The sequence below is a fragment of the Ahaetulla prasina genome, chromosome 1 (assembly GCF_028640845.1).
Source record: "Ahaetulla prasina isolate Xishuangbanna chromosome 1, ASM2864084v1, whole genome shotgun sequence".
NCBI classification, from domain to species: Eukaryota; Metazoa; Chordata; class Lepidosauria; order Squamata; family Colubridae; genus Ahaetulla; species Ahaetulla prasina.
Window position 1 is genome coordinate 264,210,769 of NC_080539.1, and position 21,718 is coordinate 264,232,486.

Here is a 21,718-nt window from a genome sequence, read left to right on the forward strand (position 1 = left end):
GCTAGAATTCTATTCATTAAAACAGAAATGTATTTTGTATTTTTACATCATGTAATATTGGTATATTTTTAAAAAGTGAAATAGCATTTTCCCTCTTCGGAGCTAGCTAGAGCTAGCTTCTTGAATATCTAAAATAATATTATGCAGCAATGACAGCTGTATGTAAGTATGATTTTTTGAAAGTCAGTTATATTCTAAGATGGCTGCCATAATTTTGCAAATCCCGGACTTTCAAAGATAGTTTGCAATGCAACATACAGACCCATCATTGAAATAAAACAGTGGCTGTCTAGCTTGGATACATGGCTTTCTGAATCCATTAAGCTTAATGACCTACCAGCCATTATAACCTGCATGACAGCTGTTTGTTAAATCCTGCGTACAAGGAAGGATTTTATCCCAAGCTGATGGCATGGTAGGTTGATTAAGCCAATGTGAATTATCATACACAGCTGATGGGATACAAATTATGTATCTGTGGTAGCCATTATGATATTAATATCATTTTAAAATAACATCATAAAAGCCATTTTTTCTCTTTTTGCAGTGAGATGTAACTGGGTCATACACAGTGCCTATTATAGGAAAATAACCATTTTAAGACTTCAACTAGTCTCCATTAAAAAAAAAACAAAGCCAAAGCCTGTTTCAATACATGATAAATTCTGAGTTAAGCTACATAGAGCTACTACATTTTCCCCACTTACTATATGAGTAGAAAAGTTGTTTTCAAGTTGAAATCAACTTCAGGTTCATGACTCTGGTCACCTGTTCTACAAATCATGAAATCATAGATATGTCATGATAACTTTCTCATCAAATTTGTAAGAGGTTAGCCACTGCTTTGTTCAGATACACTTTTTTCAATTTGCAATTTAGTGTACAATACTGGTATTTCCTGGTAATACTGCTCATACTTGATACTCTTTAGCATTCTCAGATCAGACATCCAGTGGGAGCAGAAAAGTCTCAAGATGGATCCAAATCCAGATAATTGCAGAGACAGTTCCATGCTCTTTTCTTGGCAATAACATGGAAATGGTTGGCCTTCCCGTTGTCTGGATATGTTCTTTCCAGCTCTCCAGATTTATTTTCAAGGTGGTCTCCCATCCAAGCTTCTCACCAGTTTTGTCCTTTTTGTCCTGCTGACCTTCCTTGAAGTCAGCCAAGGATGGCTAGATGCTGCCATCTGTTGATGACTTTGTTTTAGACGTATTATATTTTTTATTTAAAACCTCTAAAATATATTAATAGTCAGCTTTGGCTCTTCTGGATAACAATATACTAAATACGTTATCAACCTGTGCCATGAAATAACTGTTTATGAAAGTACAGGCAGAACTGACATGGGCCAAAGGTATAGTACTGTAATTTGAAAATGATTTTTACACCCACTCTTTGCTATAATTACTGCAGTTACAAACTTAATTATAATTTCAAGTTTTATGTGCTAGCAATGAAAAGAAAAAATGCAAATGTTTTCCAGCATGAATTGCTCCATAGTTTTCTGGGTTTTGAAATATTCGTCTTCTAGGCAGAACTTTTTTTTCCTTAACTTCCAAGCATACTTAAAAGATTTTGCCTGCCTACTGTCAAGTATCACTTTAAATGTAGTTATATCTTTAAATAAAATATTTCCACACAGGTAGCTAGTAAAAAAGTATTTTACAACGTTAGGGTTACACAGATGCAATCAACAATGTTAATTTTGCATTATCTAATCTCTTCCTAAAAATTTTGTGTTGGAGCATTTATAACTTGTTCCGCTGATTAACTTTTCTGTCAGGAAATTTCTAAGTTCTAAGTTGCTTCTCTCCTTGATTAGTTTCCACCCACTGCTTCTTGTTCTATTCTCAAGTGCTTTGGAGAATAGTTTGACTCCCTCTTCTTTGTGGCAACCCCTGAGATACTGGAACACTGCTATCATGTCTCCCCTAGTCCTTCTTTTCATTAAACTAGACATACCCAGTTCCTGCAGCCGTTCTTCATATGCTTTAGCCTCCAGTCCCCTAATCATCTTTATTGCTGTTTTCTGCACTATTTCTAAATCTTTTTTACATCATCATGACCAAAATTGGATGCAGTATTCTAAGTGTGGCCTTACCAAGGCATTATAAAGCGGTATTAACACTTCACATGATCTTGATTCTATCCCTCTGTTTATGTAGCCTAGAACTGTGTTGGCTTTTTTGGCAGCTGCAGCACACTATTGGATCATATTTAAATAGTTGTCCAGTAGGACTCCAAGATCCTTCTCACAGTCACTACTATTGAGCAAGGTACCACATATACTGTACCTGTGCATTTTATTTTTCTTGCCTAAATTTAGAATCTTACTTTTTTTCACCATTGAATTTCATTTAGATCATATTATTCAAGGAATTGCAATGGCATGAAAGTACTTCAAATCAGGAAAGTCTGCATGAATGTAATTTATATTGTAAAGATAGGAGAAGACTCTTGAAAAATTGTATTTATTTAGATATAAATATTAGTAACATTTATTTCCTTCAACAGCTCAAGTGGACTTCTTCATTTTCTTGCCATAACTGTATCCTGCGATGTACAAGGGTTAAGAGAGAAAAAGACTAGCCCAAAGTTATCCATAGAGCTTTTTCAGCCAAGGGTAGACTTGAATTTGATCTCCAGATTTGTATTCCAAGTCCTGAATCACTGTATCATCATACTGGATCTTTCTAGCCCACATCTTTTGCACATCACATCAGAATTGGAATAGATTAAGGTAAAGAACAGAATCCACTGAACTGTTAAAAGCACCACCCAGTTCTGTGGTTTTCTACAATGAAACTGTTGAGAAACAAAAATAAAACTGTATCAATCAAAAAGTTACTGATTCTTCTGCATTAAAAGAAGAGCCATTTTGCCACAATATCTATTGTCTTAATTCAAATCTTTTAGAACTAAAATGCAACAAAATAGTTCAAAGTTGACTATTTGTATAAGATGGATAGTGGAAGCAATTTAGACATTCTTTGTGTCGATTTATTTTTACACTGTGACAAAGTACTTAATAATGTTGATATGCATGAGCTGACCTTTAGTTTGCAGTAAATATCATCTCATCTAACATTGTTAATTTGTCCTGTATGTCACGGAGTAAGCCCTTAATACTGCTATCATTTTTTATTCTAGCATTCAGTAGACTTTTTCATTCAAATAGCTATATTTCTCAGAACGAAGAAGAGTTTAGATAAAACAAAACAGCCAATCTGTTATTTATGCAATGTCGTACAAGCCATAAAAGATTTCTGATGTCCATTTCTACTTGGTAACATGGTAAAGTTTAAGTGTTCTCTTTGTTTATGGAAGTTTATTCATGAATGATTAACATAGTTACTATGTCTGAATTTGGCTGGTATCTTGAAAGAAGAGCTGTTGCCATCTACATAAAAGAAGACTGCCTTGCTTTTCTTTTGCCTTAGAACATGCAAGGGGAGTGGGGGTGTCCATCGTAAGCCTTTTGTTATGATTGCACTTTTAAAAGGGAAATCCTTATCTCTAATTTCCAATATTATCATGGTGTCTCATTTAGAAAATATCTTTTTCTTCAGAGTTCTCATAATTTAAAACTTGTAGCTGTGACATTGTTACATCAGTTTTCTTAGTAATTTCTAGTTGTGAAGAGCACTTCCTGTTTGCGTCCTGTTTCAAACACTGCATTTTTCTGCCTCTGAGGAATACACAATGAAGTATTTACAAAAGGAGATGAAGTTCTCCCTCAGAACCAAGACCATATTCTGGAAGCATATTTCATGCAGATCAGAGATGTCAAACTCACATCGTTTGACTCCCTGAACAATTTTTGGGATTATGATGGACCTCTTCAAATTGAACACAAATATAATTTCAGAATGACTATATCACATAGGAATCTTAAGAAATATGAAATTAATTTTAATGACTATAATGTATTTAATTGCATAATGTTTCTGACATGCTGCATGAGTTTAACAGGGCTAAAAATGTTTTGTTGCTGATTTTCATTTATACTCAGAGTCCAATGCATCTCGCTGCAGTGTTCAACAGCCAGGCAGCATTGATGGAGTCCAGTTGCCTGATGCCTTTTTCCATTGTGGCAATGTCCTGGTGAAACCTTTCACCATATTTATCACTGAATGCACCTAGATTGGCAGGAATTAAGCCCAACTATGAATGCAGAAAATGAATCTTTGTGTTTATCTTTATCTGGCTGGAAACCGCCCTGAGTCCTTTGGGAGAAGGGCGGTATAGAAATCAAATTAATAAAATAAATAATAAATAAATAAAATAAAATCTTCAGTGGCATGTTGCACTACATGGTTTTGTATAATGTAAGATATTTGTCAACCAGCTCAATGTAGTTCGATGCTCTGTAATTGCTAAGAAAATTCTCAATGACATCTTTGAATGCTTTCCAGGTGATTTTCTATGGCCCCACTGACAGATCTTTGAATTGTTCATCATTGATGATGTATCTGATCTGTAGACCAACAAAAATGCCTTCCTTAAACTTGGAATCAGTTATTTTTGGAAAGATATTTCTTCACCTTCCTTGTTCATCGCTTCCACAGAATTTTTCATCAGTCTGAGTTTTATGTGAGGCAGAGGCAAAAATATCTTTGCTGGGTCAACGAGAGGTTCATGTGCCATGCTTTTCTGTCCTGGAACCAAATTCTTTCAGAGTGGCCATTTCTTTTTAATGTAATGTGACACTCTTGCACAGCTGCCCTATTCCCATATGTAACAACAGTACTTGGCATATCTAAGCTGCATTCCAAGCAGCAGAGCCACTACTTTTAGATCTCCAGTTATTCCAGTTGTACTTGGTTACTGGATGTACTTCAATAACAGTTCCACATTTTCATATGTTTCCTTCATGTGTGCAGCACAGCCAACAGATACTAAAGATTTTATATACTAGCATTATGTAAAAACAGAAGATTTCCATAAAATGGTATACTGTGTATTAAATTATAGGTTATTTTCATGATTAGCAGCCAAAAATCTGTAATATACACCCAAAAGTGTTCAGGAAGCAATGTTTTGCAATGTAATTATTATACACAGAATATTAATTATATCTATAGTATTGTTGAGTATTTTAAGTGCACTGAATCTGAAAACCTCCTTGTTTACAATCAAATCTAAAGGGCATTAATATGAAATATATATTGACTATGACATCCAAAGAGGGATGCGGTGGCTCAGGGGCTAGGACGTTGAGCTTGTCGATCGAAAGGTCGGCAGCTCAGCGGTTCGAATCCCTAGTGCTGCCATGTAACAGGGTGAGCTCCCGTTACTTGTCCCAGCTTCTGCCAACTTAGCAGTTTTGAAAGCACGTAAAAATGCAAGTAGAAAAAATAGGGACCACCTTTGGTGGGAAGGTAACAGTGTTCCGTGCACCTTTGGCGTTGAGTCATGCCGGCCACATGACCACGGAGACGTCTTTGGACAGCATTGGCTCTTCAGCTTTGAAACGGAGATGAGCACCGCCCCCTAGAGTTGGCAATGACTAGCACGTATGTGGACTAGCACGTATTCTGGACCACAGTAAAATTCTTTAGTTAACTGGAACATCTCAATACTCTCACATCCAATGCAGTCATAAAACCAGATGGAGCACCTCTAAAAGAACAAAACAGTATAGGTAAAAAACAAACAAATTCTCTCACTTTCCTGCCACACCAATCTATACGTTTTCATGTCATTGCCCCATCTACTGCAATCATAGTTACCCAAAGAATATCACAAAACATAGCCCACAGCTATAGAAAGGTTACCTCTTCTAAAATAAATTCACAATATTCCTTTGTCAGTCTCTGGAAACTGTTAAAAAAAAATTCTTTTAGAGGGCCTTTTCTTGAGTTTATATCCAATGCCAACTCACTTTTTGTTTCCTGTGTTATTCTTTATCTTTTTGTGCCCTTAGGTGTGTGGGGGGGAGAGGAGACTGAGGTTAATGTTACCCTTGTTATGATTGTTCCTGAGTAACTTTACCAAGGATGTTTTTTTAACTTTTGTTTATACACCCTGTAAGCCATTGAGAGTCATCTGATTAAAGCAAGGTAGAAGTATAATCCAGCAATCAATCAATAACCCCATGCAGTTTCGGAATGTATCTATCTGAAATAATGGACCCAAATTTGTACCAATCAAATAAAAAATATTGATACATTGACAAGGAAGTTTTCAACCAATTCCCAACTATAAATGTTTTTTTAAAGAAGAGTTTTACAGTCATTCAAATTGTGAAAAATCCAAGATATGAAAAAAAGAGAGAATGTGAAGGAAGATTGATCATGGACTGAAGAGGCAAACCATACTGGAAACAGCTGCCTTACCATGAGAGAAGCAGGCAATATCTCTTACAGACAACCAGTTCTTCTGAGCCAATGAATCTTCCATATGAGCTATAGCCTGCTTCTTTATAAGGGCTTATTCATGAACAAGGCTAGGGAGCAGGAAATGGTATCAATCAAAAGCTGTGTATGAAGAGCAAAGAAAGGAACTATGTAGCTCTCTCTCTCCAGGAGAAAAATCAAGAATTAGGAACAGCATTGTAATGCTTTTCCCTCTGCTTAGAGCTGAAGGACTAAGACTTGACTTATTTCTATCCCTCTCAAAGAAAATCTGTAAGTACTCTAGATAGTTCAACAAGATGCTTATATTAAACTAGCTGGTTTTAAGATTTTCAGCAGAAATAAGTAAGTGTACAAGATCTGGTGTCATCAAGGAGGAAAACTAATACTGTGAAGGTTCTCACAGTAAGAATATTTGAAGGTGCATTTAGCAATTACAGTATAATTTACAATTCCACAATTTCTCCCTATAACCAATAAACAATTTATGGGTTCAGTGGAAGATGGTAAAGATCTTCTTCTTTGTGTGTTTATAGTTTATTTCTACCTCCGGGTTTTCAGGTCCCATATATAGCAGAATGAGAGACAATAAGGTATAGTGGTGATGGTACTGCAGGGGTGGAAGTCAGATTGGGGACTCTGGGTCAGTCAACCTCTCTCAGCCCTAAAGTAAGAAGTCAAAAATACCTAAAGCATGCTGGACCAAAGTAGTAGATTATGATCCACAATCTTCAATGAGGTGGTCTTCATCCTGCAGTAGATTGATTTGATCTGATCAATGTCATTAAGCATATTAATTTGGGGATGAACTAATGACACAGAAAAAAAATATCCACAATTCCTGAGGGGTAAAACAAGAAAGGGATTGCTATATTCCACATGCTAAAAGCTTCCTCAGTAGAGGTAATGACTGGCTCTTTGCTTATTGCACATTGCAATTTACAAAATGGAAATTTATGACATGAGTTCTACTTTTATTGCCTGAACTTGTTTTTATTATTTGAAAATTATTGAAATGTAACCAAAGACATTCAGTTCAAGACATAGGATTACATGTTGCTTCCCTGCTCCTGCTGGAAATTGATGCCCTGAGGCATATTTAGAACTAGAAAAAATGCTAAAGATAAATGACTATCTTAGAACAAAGTGGTGTAAAGAAGCAGCAGTTGTAAATTATTCCCAGTCTGATGAACAATGCAAGAAATATCAGATTGTTCAAGAACAGACAGAACAGTGCTATAAAATTAAATATAGGTGTGAATGGAAAACCTGTTTTAGGACTCTAAGTCATGACTTTATTTAAGTTAAAAAAGTTTTTTTTAAAAAAAAGGAAAAAATGAAGAACTTAATTAAATATGAATGAAACTAATCAAATTTTATCAGTCAGCTATGCACTATTTAAATGATGGCAATCATACAAAAAATACAAGCTAAGTGTTCAATTCCATTAAAGCAGTTTTCACTGACAAAGCTGGGGAAGGATTGATTATTCTCTCTTTAGATCCTAAAACACTTCCAAAATGTACTTGAGAATTCATAAGCTGCAGAATGAAAGAGCAAGTCTGCACCTCCTGCAAGCAATTTCACCCCAACTATAGCAGAGCATAACATAGCATAACTGAAGTACAGCAAAGATAATAGCAATATTGTTAGACAATACAGCTATGGATTTTAATATTTGTATTACAAATTGTTACATACTATTTCTTCAATTTGCGTAATGGTCCCAAGGTTTACTTTCCTTTTTTGAAATGAATGACTGATAAAAGCAAAAGCAAAAAAAGAATCCAGAAAATCCTTTAATATTAACTGTTGCTTAATTTGCTACTGTCAAAGATATATCAACTTTGTTAAAACAATTTCTATTATTTGTGATATACTTATTTTTCTTCATGCTACAGATTAATTATATACTAAGATCAGAAAAAAGTACTCTGCATAATATGCAATATGGGAATTTGCTGTGATTAAGGTATGTTAAAGGTTCCAAGTCAAAGACATTAATGAACAGTTTATCAATGACTAGTAGCCTTGGTAACTAAACAGTGCTTAATGATATGCCTCTTAAACCTAGCTGCCATTTTTGTGCTTTGAACGTTTCTTAAACTATATTGCTAATAATTGTTTTTAAAAAAGTATGCTAGATAAACACTCACAGAATGGCAATGTTAATCTAGAAATGGGCCTATTTCCGAAATATAATTATTTAATTATACTGCATTTGGGACTGTCTAAAGGAACTAATACTGTAATCCAAATGTTACGGTTGTACTGTTTGTGAGTGGAATGGATACTACTAGCAGATCAATTCTTCCTTTCCATTAGGTCACTACCTCAGGAACCCCCAAATCTGTCCCAGAGGACTGACAACCTATACTCTTAGGCTAATTGTATTTAAAATATCTCAAAAAATGATACTTGCTTCTGTTACATTGCAGCAGATCCTATGATGGTATAATCATACTTTTGTCATATTCAGAAGCACATATTTATTTAGCAGTTGTGTTATTTTATAATTGTTTCCTGATAGGCATATTTATGACTATACAATTAAAAAAGCAACGAACTAGCCATCTTTCAGAGAAATCTTTTTGTGTGTGTGCAAAAAATGCAAAAAAACTTTCAAACAAATTATATCAAAATGAAATGCAAAACAGATGCACTTCTGGATATTAATTAAAGCTGCACATTATATTTTCTATGCACAGTAGTCCCATTAAAAGTTCCTGTGGTTTAAAAGTCGAAATTTATTGCACAATATACTATGTGTGGTGCAACTGGGTTTGCCCACATAATCTTAACATGGCACTTGTTCAGCAGCAAATTATAGAATATTTATCTTGTATAATCAGAAGAAATTTTGATTGTTACATTATGATACTTTCAATAGCTGATATCCTCAAAGAACCTTACGGGAGCTGTGGCTTATCAGTCATAATATTTATTAATAAATTATTTCTTATTATTAAGTATATATAATTGAAGCAAAGTATTTCTGTACAATGCAAAAAACACTTAGTATACAACGTCATTAAGCTTTGATCTTCTCATTCTTAAATTTTATGTAGAGTACACCCTAATTATTGAGAGATTAGAAGCACTATCACAAGTATTTGAAAACTTCATTTCATTCTCTCCTATACACATTCCATTCCTGATACTATTTTACATGTTATGCTTATTGCTAAAGAGGAAAGGCACAAAAAGTTCAGGACAAGAGAAGGAAGTAGATACTTTTATTTATGTTTATAAAGTCTAGAAGCATTAAATCTAAAAATTAGGTATCTGGGATCCAGAGTTTCAACATGTTCAAAAGGCATAAAGTTTCTAAGATCAACTTGGCATACTGAAAACCAAAAATAAAAAACAAGTACTCCTGGTTATAAAATTAATCTATTCTTGTTATTGAAGGCCTACTACTACCATAGGCATTTATGAAATAAAATTAAAAAACATTCCAATATTATATTTAGGATTGACAGAAAGAAGTACTAAGTCATATATAAAAATAAATGCTTTTGAAAGTTAACACCAAATATGTTCCAGTGAAAATACATCTTAAAGATATTAACATACAATAAAGAAAAATTAGAAATTTCACGAGTTTCCTTTCTCTTGAAAAAGATAACTAAATTTAACATTGCAGACAAGATTTGCTCTGGTAACTTGTTTCTTTTAAGAAATCACATGTTGTTTAAAAAGTAAATGTAACTTCTATTCTTCTCCTTCAAAACCAAAACAACCCAAGCAGAAATCATCGTAAGTAGAAATAAGATTTTAAAAAGCAGACAATACAGGTAAATATTAAAATGTATCATGTACTATAGCAAAAATCAGATAAACTTGAGTATGTATTTATGAAAGAAATACATTTAAACAGGCTTCAAGATCATGAAATGTTCATCTCTCTAAAATATGTCATTAAGACATGATGAGTAGCACAGGATCAAATTACTGAATAAACCTAAAGAGTTTTTGAAGAACATCTTACCTAGTAAATGAATTTGGAAACACTAATATTTATAAATCATAGAAACCAAGAATGTACACATAATTACTGTAAATAAAGGGTTTCAATCAAGCCAGCATATCAGCACCAGAGAAAATCAACTCTAAAGTAATAAGAAGTTAGTCTACTTTTTGTCTTCTGTGTAATAGACTATTACAATCCCAATACACTGAGCTCGCCTTTTCAGTGAGCAATGTTTGGTTTTAACCTCTGTCAAGGTCTTTTCTTCAACCTTTCAACATACAAACACACATTTAAACTGTGGGTTAGAGTACAACAGCAAAGACAGAAACCTAAACTGACAGAAATGGCCTGAGATTGATATTCTCTAAATCCAAATTATTACAATATCAATAGATTGAGGCAATATTTGTGTATTAACTAAATGTCTATGGAGATTCTCAGTCATCCAGGTCATGGTTGTCCCAAAGGTGCTTTTTCCAAGAGGCAACTGGAATTTCTGGTTTTTTCTTTAAAGTCATTTCACTTCTCATCCAAAAAGCTTCTTGGATGAGAAGCAAAACATCTTCAAAGAAGAAAACCAGAAGGTCCAGTTGCTTCTTGGAAAAAGCACCTTTGGGACATTTGTGTATTAAATTCCTTCTAATAAACCCAATTGAAGAATAATATTCTGGACAACTGGCAGGTTGAAATACATCACTCCATTAATTTTTTAAAATATTCCCTTTCTACCCTTTTCATGTATCGCATCTATTTCTTAAAAACTATTTTTTAAAGTATCAGCAGTCAGGAGTCAGTTACTACAGCACATTTCAGTCTCAACTGGTTTTCAACAGTACTCAAATTCCTTGTGTGTCTAATCACACTTGGCCAATAAAAAATTCTATGCTATTCTATTCTATTCTACTTCTTCTGGACCCCTTGTTCTCCAGCAACACAGGATCCCGAAGCAAGTGTTGTAATGCTTTGTATTTTCAATTTAGAAAACGGTAGGTTAATGATATCTGATCAAATATCATTTTCACTACTCAGAAAACTTTAAATACACTAGCCACCACAGGAAGCCATTTATTACTCAGGTTAAAGTAAGCACTGTGCATTTCACTCACACCACACCCTTTCATGTCTTTTGCCTACTTCTCACCGCTTGGCAATTACTCCCTAGAAATCTGCTCCCAGGTCATGGTTAAGGTGTCTATGATAAACACACCTTAAGTAAAATTTGCTTTAAAAAAATACAAACAACCTCCCCCCCCCCACACACACACACAAAGTTCCCCAAGATTGGAGCACCGTCCCCTGCTTGCCTTTCTTTTACAAACTCAAAAAGCTTTATAACTGCTCTCCAAAAGGACGCCCACACCAAAGAAAAAGAGTCCCCAAACTCAAGAGAAGTTCTCGCACAACCATCGAACCATCGTGCCATGTTATTAATTAACCACATTCAACTTTCACTCTTCGTTTTTAATGGACTTTCGATTCCGTGCAAATATTTGCATCTACCCTACAGGATGCAACCACCTTTCATCTTCTTCCATATTTTTCTTTTTTCTTTTCAAAAGCCACCACGGGGAGAGTAAAAGAAGCCGAAGCTGGGGGGGGAGAAAGCAGTCATCGGCCACACACGACTCAAGAACAAACTTCCAACTTTTCGGCGCGCCTAACTGACCCGGCGTCTTCCCACAAAACACCCCCAAATCCCGGAGTGGAAAAAGGGGAGAAGCCTTGGGCGAGCAGGGGCATCCCTCGAGGAGGAGAAATGGGGGTGGGGGCAGAACCACCGAACTGGAAGCAGCAGCAGCAGCGGCAGCAGCCTCTGCCCCCAAAAACAACCACCCCACTCAGCGCTACTCACCCCATGAGCCAGTCCATGACGCCGCCTCCTGCAAGGCGCCGCTGCGGTGCTCTGGGCCGAGCGAACGAGCGAGCAGGCGGCGGGTCCGGCTACGTCCTTGCCTGCCTGCCTGCTTGCCTGAAGAAGCTCGCTTCACCGTCCGCAATGGCCTCGGAGGTGACTCATGGGTGCCGGTCCCAACGCGGACCTTGTCCCGCCTGACTCCTCCGCTCTCCTCCTTCGCGTCACCGCCGCCGCTGCTTCTGCCGTCCGAAACCGCCGTTATTTTTTTTTTTTAATTCCTCCCCCCCCCCCTCTGCCTCCGGGCGGCTCCGCTGGGTTCCCGCCCCCAAGGCAGCGCCCGCCGGGTTCCCCTCAGCCAACCAGCCGAAGTAAGCGAGCGACACACACCCTCGGCTCTCAGGGTGGCCGGAAGTAAACACACAGCCTTTCCTCCAACATTTTCCCCTCCCCTCCCTTCTTCTCCCACGCCCGGCTACGGCAACTCGGAAGGGACAGCGCGCCTGAGGAAAGATGGGAAATGGAGTCCGGGTCCAAGGCGCTTTTTTAAAGGAGCGAAGAGCGAGACCGACGGCTGGAAGAAGAGAAAGCGGGGTGGGCGGCCGCTGAGTTGTGCGCGGGCGTGCGGGGTTTTTTTTCCCCCCTCGGCAGGCACGATTTAGAGCAAGTTGCAGAAGGGGGAAACGACAGAGAAAGTATATGTAATAAGGGGTTTTATCTTTTTAAGTTCTAACTTGACAAAAATTGTCAAGTTTACTCAACTCGGGCTTGCTTCTGAGAAACTATGACTAGAATTAGAATCAAATAGAATTTTTTATTGGCCAAGTGGGATTGGACACACAAGGAATTTGCCTTGGTGCATATGCTCTCGGTGTACATAAAAGGAAAGATACGTTCATCAAGAATCGTAAAGTACAACACTTAATGATAGTCATAGGATACAAATAAGCAGTCAGGAAACAATATCGATATAAATCGTAAGGATAGAAGCAACAAAGTTACAGTCATTCAGTCATAAGTGGAAGGAGATGGGTGTTGGGAACGATGAGAAGATTAATAGTAGTGCAGATTTAGTAAATAGTTTGACTGTTGAGGGAATTATTTGTTTAGCAGAGTGATGGCGTTCGGGAAGAAACTGTTCTTGTGTCTAGTTGTTCTGATATGCAGTGCTCTATATTATTATGATTAGTTACAGGGTCAGTCAGATGTTTTAAATGGATTTGGCATTATTATCCAGCCATGGAGTCCCAAGGACCTGAGATAGGCATGTTAGAAGAAATATCCATCTGGGTTCAGTTCCAAGTGGGGACAAAGACACTGGAAACATGGAGACTGCTTGGAAAGATGGTTTAATGGTGACCAGGATCACATGGCTTGAGATCCTGAACAGAAAAGGGCTGAAATCCTGTGTGCTCCCTGGTTTTATGCTTTTTCTGAGCTTTGAACTTTCTGGGGCACAGGAAGAGTATCCTGATTGGTTGTCAGACTCCCAGGGGGTGGGGGTCTTAGCTAATGTTGTAGGTTGTCTCTCAAGCTTGCTTGAGCCTTGCCATGTGGTAAGATTCTGTTGCTAGATGAGTAGGGGCTAACCCTATCTTTGTCATGTAGACAATGGACTGGCTCAGGCCTTAATGGCCCATTGACAAAGGTGGGGGGGAGTGAGTTTCTGTCTCTGACCCATTGACAAAGGTGGGGGGGGAGTTGCTTTGTCTTTAAAACATGTTTCTCCATTTCTCATCCAGGGAAATATATTCTGCCTTTTTAAACATTTTCTAAAATATTTCATTCTTCTAGGAGGGGGGTGGGCGCCAAATTCCTACAGGCAGAAGTTGTTTGATGGAATTAAAAGTTATCATCATAAGATTCAAGCTCTTCCAAAAAAACCTGCCTTTTGCAATTGACTGATGGTGATTTTGACAATGCTAATTGTCAACTGAGCTCAATCAGGGCTCCAGTTGTTTTGGGATTGTCCCCAAGGCACCTAACTTTGCTTTCTATTCCCAAAGTTGTTCTGTTTCTAGGTTTTTGTATTTTGGGATTTTCTCCAGGCCTTTATCTTCTATTGTGCTGTCTCCATATGCTGCAACATCCACTATCCAAACAGTTTTGCTTTTCTTACCAAGAATTGTCTGAAGAGTTATGTCACAGATGCTTGTCTTCGTGATGCATTGGAATATCTGCAAGAAATACCATTGATTTGCCCACAAGCAAGAACTTTAATTATTCTTAATCTTTACAAATATCAAGAAAAAAAATTAATGCAAACTAAGGAAAATACAAAAAAAGAAAAAGTGGAAAGAGACAGAAAATAGAAAAAAAAGATAGACAGACAGACAATAGGCAGGAAGACAGACAGATGATGACTCCCTCCCTCTCTTTAGACAATTATGAACAATTTGGCTAACTTAACACCTGCTTTAATAATTAAAGTTTTTAAAGAAGTATTTTCTTTCCATAAATCAACCTTTATCAATAGTCAGATTGCAAAAAACATTCAACTCTAATCAGCAAAAAACTATTAAGAGCTACCAGAAATATTACCATACATATTTTAATCTTAATCAAAAAATCAATTTTATAATCCAAGCTTATCTTAAGAAATAAAGCAGAAGAAATCTCTCCCCACTTATAAACAAATCATTAAAGGCTCGTCATACAATCCTGGTCAAAAAGAAATCCCACTAAGAGCTATCAGAAACCATACATATATTTTAACGCTTAAGCAAAGATTCACTTTAAAAATCTTCCTTCATATTGAAAAAGCTTGATCTTTAGTCCCATCAATACAGCTTGTCTTCAGAAAGTTCTAAGAAACTTCTAAGAAATATCTAATAAACAACTTCCTAAGGTAATTAAGAGAGGAAATAGACAAACAGTTGTCTTTTTGAAAGGTGCCAAGTATGGCTTTGGCAAAATGGATAAGCCGCCAACTCCCAGACCTCTCAAACCTGCTGGAGAATGTTGATTTGCAACCCCTTTACAGGGAGAATCTGTTTTGGAACTGAATATGGGTGATCCTTGCCTTCTTAATCCAGAGAGGAATTCTGAAGAGCCAATCCCATCACTGGCTCCTAAACAAACTTTTGTAAAGCTTCACATGTATTTTCTAAACCACCTACTTTGGAGCATACGATACTGTGCAATCGATTGATAAACTGTTAGAATTAAAAGTTCAATATTGGAGATCACTCATATTTCAATGTCAGAAGGTATATTTAGAATGAGAACCAACACTCTGTACAATTAACATTTTAATTGGCTATCAACCAGAGTCCTAGATCTTAAGGAATACATAATTTCTAAATTAAAGACACACTTTTTGGCTCTGGATTACTGCCCACTGTGGAGTCTGTTTGCCCACTGTGGAGAGAATAAACTTGTTTCTTTTGCTTGTGAGGCAATTTATCTCCCAAAAATTCCAAATGCAATAAAAGATAGTTCAATTAATATTTCTACTTTCCAACTGGTTTGGACAGACAGTTCAAAATACTATTTTCAACAGCTCATGTAGGGAGAGAAAGAAATCTGCTCAGCACATAGCCATCTTAACAGATATCACAGATAATAGAAAGACAGGGCATAACATGAATCAGGAGGCCTTTGATAGACTTATTGGCAGAAATCAGCAAAATGGAGGGACAAATACAAAATTTTCCATTTCAATAGGAAAAATCAAAGGTACAAATATAGGTTTTGGGGAGCCATATTGGGCAGCAATACATATAATAAAGAACTGGGTGTCTTGACGGATTACAAATTAAACATGAGCCAACAGAGTGATGCAGCTGCAAAAAATGTAATGCAATCATAAACTGCATCAACAGAAGTATTGTCTCAGGATCAAAAAGCTTAAGAGGAAGAGCTGGAGGAATTGAGTATGTTCAGGCTGAAGAAGAGAAGACTGCAGGGATACATTATTGCTGTCTTCAGGTGCTGGAAGAGTTCTACAGTATATGAACCATTCGCAGGGCAGAATTATTGAGTGTAGTTTCCATAAGATAGGGTGAGAAACAAAGGTTTAAAATATAATGAAGAAAATTTGGGGTGAGAATCAGGAAACTAATTCCCAACAAAAGCTGTTCAGCAATGGAACAAATTGTTTCAAGAGGTAAAGGACTTTTTCTACCGGAAATTATTAAATAGACTTGCTGACCATTTATTGGGAATGTTATAGTGGTGGATTTCTGCCTAGAAAATTTTTGGAATAGATGATCACCAATATATCTTCTTATCCTTCCATTCTCTGATTCTATGATATAGTCTGAAATCCCCCTGAGAATTATATTCATTTTCCAGAGTTAATGCTATTGATCCTTTTGTTCTGACCTATTATTTTGACCTCATAGATAATTTAGTTCTTTGTTAAGGAGGCTGTAAGTATTCTTCTTGTATTACCTTGTTTATCTAGCTGTAGCAATCCATGCTGCCTCACATGCGACCAAACAGAATATTTTACTCTTCAGAAAAGCACCCACTAAATATTTGTTCTGATATTTGTTCAGTATTTCCCTTATGATATCCTACAGGGAGATCCATATATAATCCAGACAAAGCCTTGCTGGCTTTGAGGGCCCATTGTTGTGGTGAAGCCAAGAATTTAGTGCATTGAGGAATCTGCTGTGAAAGGCTTGAGTCAATGACAAAAAATGTTAGCACAATTTTTAGTTTAGAGACATTTTTAGCTTATAATCCAGGAATTATTTCAGGGTGAATGAGAATTTCATTTTGAATTTTTTTATTTTACCTCTGTGTTTTGCAGTGCTGCATTTATATTTTGCTATGCCAAAACTAAAATGCTGACCTCTGCGGTAGAATTATTAATCCAGTCAATTCTCTCTTTTGCAATGACTGTATCTTAAAATACAACTATTCTTTTTCAGAAAGCTACTCATTTTGTTAAGTCATAGTCCTATATGCTTTTAGAAAAGACCTCTATGTTCATGATCATATATGTACCAATACAAATAATAGGTTAATCTTTTCTCCAAAAATGCTCTCATTATTTTTACTGTTGAAGAATCTAATGTTGAGAAAGACTGGCTGGGAACAATTATAGTGGTAAAATACTCATAATTTGATGTGGCTCTGGACTTGGGAATGTTGCAAAACACTTGAACTCGGCACTGTAGTGTTCTCAGATACATTCAGATATCTGAAAGTCCCCAAGACTTTCCTATTGGACAAACTGACTGAATATTAATCTAAAACAGCGGTCACCAACAGGTGGTCTGTGGACCACTAGTGGTCCACAAGAAAATTTTGGTGGTCCGCAGAAAAAATATTTGCATTTTTAATATTTCACTAAATCAGGGATCCTCAAACTATGGCCCCTGGGACGGATACGTGCAATGAATGTTTGTGTTGCTGCAGAGAGTCTCCCACTTTGAAGTTTTTTTGTGTGGGTCAGAGGGGGGGCAGAAATTCCGACTTGGGGTCTGCTTCGGTCTCCTGGTGCAGGGCTTTGGGTGAAGGCTGGAGGAAAGTGCCGCTGGTGGCGAAGAGCCAGAGGATCTTGTTCCAGTGGGACTGCATCAGTGGTGGGTTGCCCCGGGTTTGCGAATTGGTAGTAAAACTGGGGGGAGGCTCTGCCTACCCACCCGGATGTCATCATAGATGATCTGCGCATGCGCAGAAGCTCGACGTGCGCGCGATCCCGTTGCAAACCGGTAGTAAAGGTAAGCAGAACCCACCCCTGGACTGCATCATGGCTTGGAACTGGCTGACAATCACAGCCCTCTAAACCTACAGGCGCCGGTACCTGGCCTTGCACTACTGCAGGTCTTCCTTCTATTTGGAAAGCTATGTTCATAGTTCTCAGTGAGTTGCTTCTGCTAAGCCTCCTTCTCGGTCAGATCCAATTTGAATTGAGCTGTTTTCCCAACTCTTTCTCATAGCGGCTGCTTAGCTCCAACAACTGCTTCCTCTTGGGGCCCTAAGGAACCCGGGCGGGGAGGCGAGGAATTGGCCATGTCCACCCAGTCACATGACGACCTAGCCAGTCATTAGGAAGATTATATTAGTGGTCCGCAGGATTTAAAATTATGAATTTAGAGGTCCCTGAGGTCCGAAAGATTGGTGAACCCTGAAACAATACTCAAGAGGACAGTTCAAGAAAGTACTAATTCATCATATTTCTCTTCTGTAAATTTTAGTAGATTAAAGATTTGTTTCTAAATAAATCTCTAAATTAGAGATTTATAGATATTTATTACAGAGATTTATTTCAGCATCAATAGATAAAAAAATAATAAAACAGATAATGGCAACTGGACCATTTCTTTATTAGGGAATGACCAGAACGGGGAACAGCATAGATTGTTTAATCTTTCTTCTCCCATTAATCTTCTGCATAACACCACAAAATTGAAATCCTATCTTCAGTTGGTTAAAAAAAATCATATTTCTTCAGTATGAGGTTCAGGATGAAGATTTAGAAGCCTGAATTATTCAGTTATCATCAGCAGCCCATAAATAGATAGAACGGATCAATTGTTATAAATCACTGGGATAAACTGCGGTTTTGACCCAGGTATTGTCTATTCTTCTCTCCTCTTTTGTTAAAATGAATCGTTGAATGTCTTGAAAGCCAGGTTCTAGTCATATCTGCAGGCTAAGACAAGTGGCTACACATACATAGGAATTGTTCACTTTGGGAATGGTGTCTTTCCAAATTGAACTGAAGGTTCCATGCTCGTAAGAGATTGTATTTTGATAATGTGGGAAATTACTAACTAGTTTGATGATTAAGAATCAGCCTACGATCTAATCGCTATGCCCTGTGTAGAATGAACTATTTACAGACTGATAGAATGTTCAGTGAAGCAGGATAATTACAACAGAATGCAAAACCTTGAAATAACACTAACTTAGGAAGATATTGCTCTAGTAGTATAGTTCAAATAGGAGTGAAAGAATACTAATGACTACATAACAATTGTTGGCAGGACAGAAATTTCTCTTGCATCAGTTCCCAGCTTTCTTAGCATGTTTCATGAGGATGCTATTCTCATACAGAAAGGGATTCTTAATTTTTTTTTCCTTTCATCGCTTTTAAGCTGTCATTGAAAACTTTTCCCATCTGTCCTCTGACTGAACTGCACTTTTAATTAGCATCCAGAGACTTGCTTTAACAAGTTAGCCTCTTCCCATTTGCTTCCCAAACCTGTGTGCCACTTTGCTTTGTCTGAGCCCGCAAGATAACAAGCTCTCCACTTCAATTAGATAATTATTTTCCATTTTTGCCTTAACTAGGCACCTAATACTTGCTAAATGCTTAACAATTTAGCTAATCCTTGCTAATGTGTAACTTTCTCCTGCTGATGCCAAGCTATGCAACTATTTCCTGACATATTTCCCGCAAAGCAATCTAAGCAACTCCAATGGGGGTTGGGAGGAAAGGTTGAAGGACTATAAAACTTGTCCAAAAAAGACAGTTCCTTTTTTGTGGGCAGTTATCTCATGGCTGACTTTTCCTACTGCATCTTGCACTCGCCATAGTGATCTAGGAAATGATCTTTCTCTCTCTCTTCTGAGAAAATAACCAGAATTATTAAATAATTTTTTTTAGATGCTTTTATTATGGCTTCTGCCATCCATTCCTTCCTGATATCCTCACCTGTGTATGTTATTCCAAACACCTTAAGAGAAGAGAGGAATAAAAAAATACAGTAATACAATGTTCTAAATCAGACATGTCAAACACACAGCCTGCAAGCCGGATCTGGCCCACGATAGGCCCAGAGTTGTCCCATGGAGCCATCCCAGAGATGATGAGGAACCAGCCTGTGCTGTCCCGGCCCTGGCCCAACCCGGCCACACCCACCCAGTCGGCTGCGATAACCAGGTTATGCCTCCCTGCCCAGTGGTGGGTTTCAAAAAATTTTACTACCTGTTCTGTGGGTGTGGCGTGGTGGGTGTGGCATGGCTTGGTGGGCATGGCAGGGGAAGGATATTGTAAAATCCCCATTCCCTCCCCACTCCAGGGGAAGGTTACTGCAAAATCCCCATTTCCTCCTGATCAGGTGGGACTTGGGAGGCAGAGAATAGATGGGGGCAGGGCCAGTCAGAATTTTTACTACCAGTTCTCCGAACTACTCAAAATTTCCGCTACCGGTTCTCCAGAACTGGTCAGAACCTGCTGAAACCCACCTCTGTCCCCACCCCCCAAGGACAAACAAAATCCTGATACGGCCCGCAATGGGATCAAATAGGTTTGACACCCCTGTTCTAGATCTACCAAAAATAAATAGAACAAGGCAGTGCTCATAAATGCTACTAGAGCAAAAGACAGAGTAACATATATCAGCCTTTTCCAATCTAACACCTCCCTTGAGGTGTGACTTGTATTATTCCCATATTCTGGGAAGTAGAAATGTTGTAATCTCATTCATTTGTAAATTACCCGGTTAGGGAAGAATGATTATTCCCTCCTTTTATTTGATGGCATTTTTGGAAAATATCTTACTCCATTTTGTTCATTTGTTCCGATCAGATAGCTTTATCCTTAATGATCATCTGCAGTTGGGCTGTGTGTCTTCAGTGTGAACTGAAATTGTGGAAATGGTAGGGTGACTCAACTTCCAGTGAAAAGTTGATAATAATTTCTGTTGTTTTGAAATTCTACTTCTCATCTTAGTTATATGGGAAAAATTATGGATCCCTTAAAAACACAGCTCCTAGAATGATGTCACATGGTCTCCTCTTTTTAAGGGTGAACTCTGGAGTTGCTGTCTCATGGTTAGTAATATCCATTTAACATTATGCTAAAGCAGCACTGAGCAGGTATCTGTGGAAAGGGAGCCTTTCATTTTTTTCACTCTTGGGTAATCTTTCTTTCTTTCTTTCCGCATTCACTTCAGCTTTTAAGAGTTGTTTCGACAGTAGACAGCACAGCTTAGAAGCAGAAGATCAAAGAAAAGGTGGCGGTCTGCAAAGAGAAGTAGGCTTCCCATTGCAAAACTAAATGCACCATCAGCATAAAAACTTAATGAGCAAAATATGGAGCCAGTTTTACTGAAACCGATCAGCCATGAGATCATAAATAAGGATCTTTCGCTTCCTTGTAAAGACTAAAAAAAATCTTTCATTTGCAAATTACTTTCTGCTTTAGAGGAAAAAAATTACATTCTGCAGAAATCATGCAAGGACAATTTCCTCTCATTTTCAGATATTTTTTTTAAAAAAAATACTGATAAGCCATCTGCTGAAAATAATTATCCTGTATGCAGATACTTGATCCATCATTATCTATAAATACTGGAGAACAGATGTCCCTTATTTGAATTATGGATATTTTTTTTCTTACTCTTTATAAAAAATATTTTTGGCAGGGGCCTGAAATTGTCTGCCATCCAGTTCTATGTGTATTTATATGTTACAGGGCACACATTTTAATCCATAACTGACTTTCAGTGTATTTATGTCAAATATTTTCTGATTTTAACGGTGGCATAACAATGAAAATATATATATTTATTTATTTTTAGTGTAGCTTTGGAGTATTTATAAATTTATTAGCTGCCTTGAAATATCTTC

General features: G+C 37.3%; 1 protein-coding gene across 1 annotated transcript in view; it reads right to left on the reverse strand.

Moving 5' to 3' along the window:
• MOB2 (MOB kinase activator 2) overlaps positions 1-12,468 on the reverse strand; it is a 139,886-nt gene extending 127,418 nt beyond the window's left edge. Inside the window, exon 1 of the mRNA XM_058157678.1 lies at positions 12,185-12,468. Within this exon, the coding sequence (XP_058013661.1) occupies positions 12,185-12,201 (17 nt within the window). The 5' untranslated portion in view covers positions 12,202-12,468. The remainder of the gene's footprint in view (positions 1-12,184) is intronic.
• Between the last annotated feature and the right edge of the window lie 9,250 nt (positions 12,469-21,718).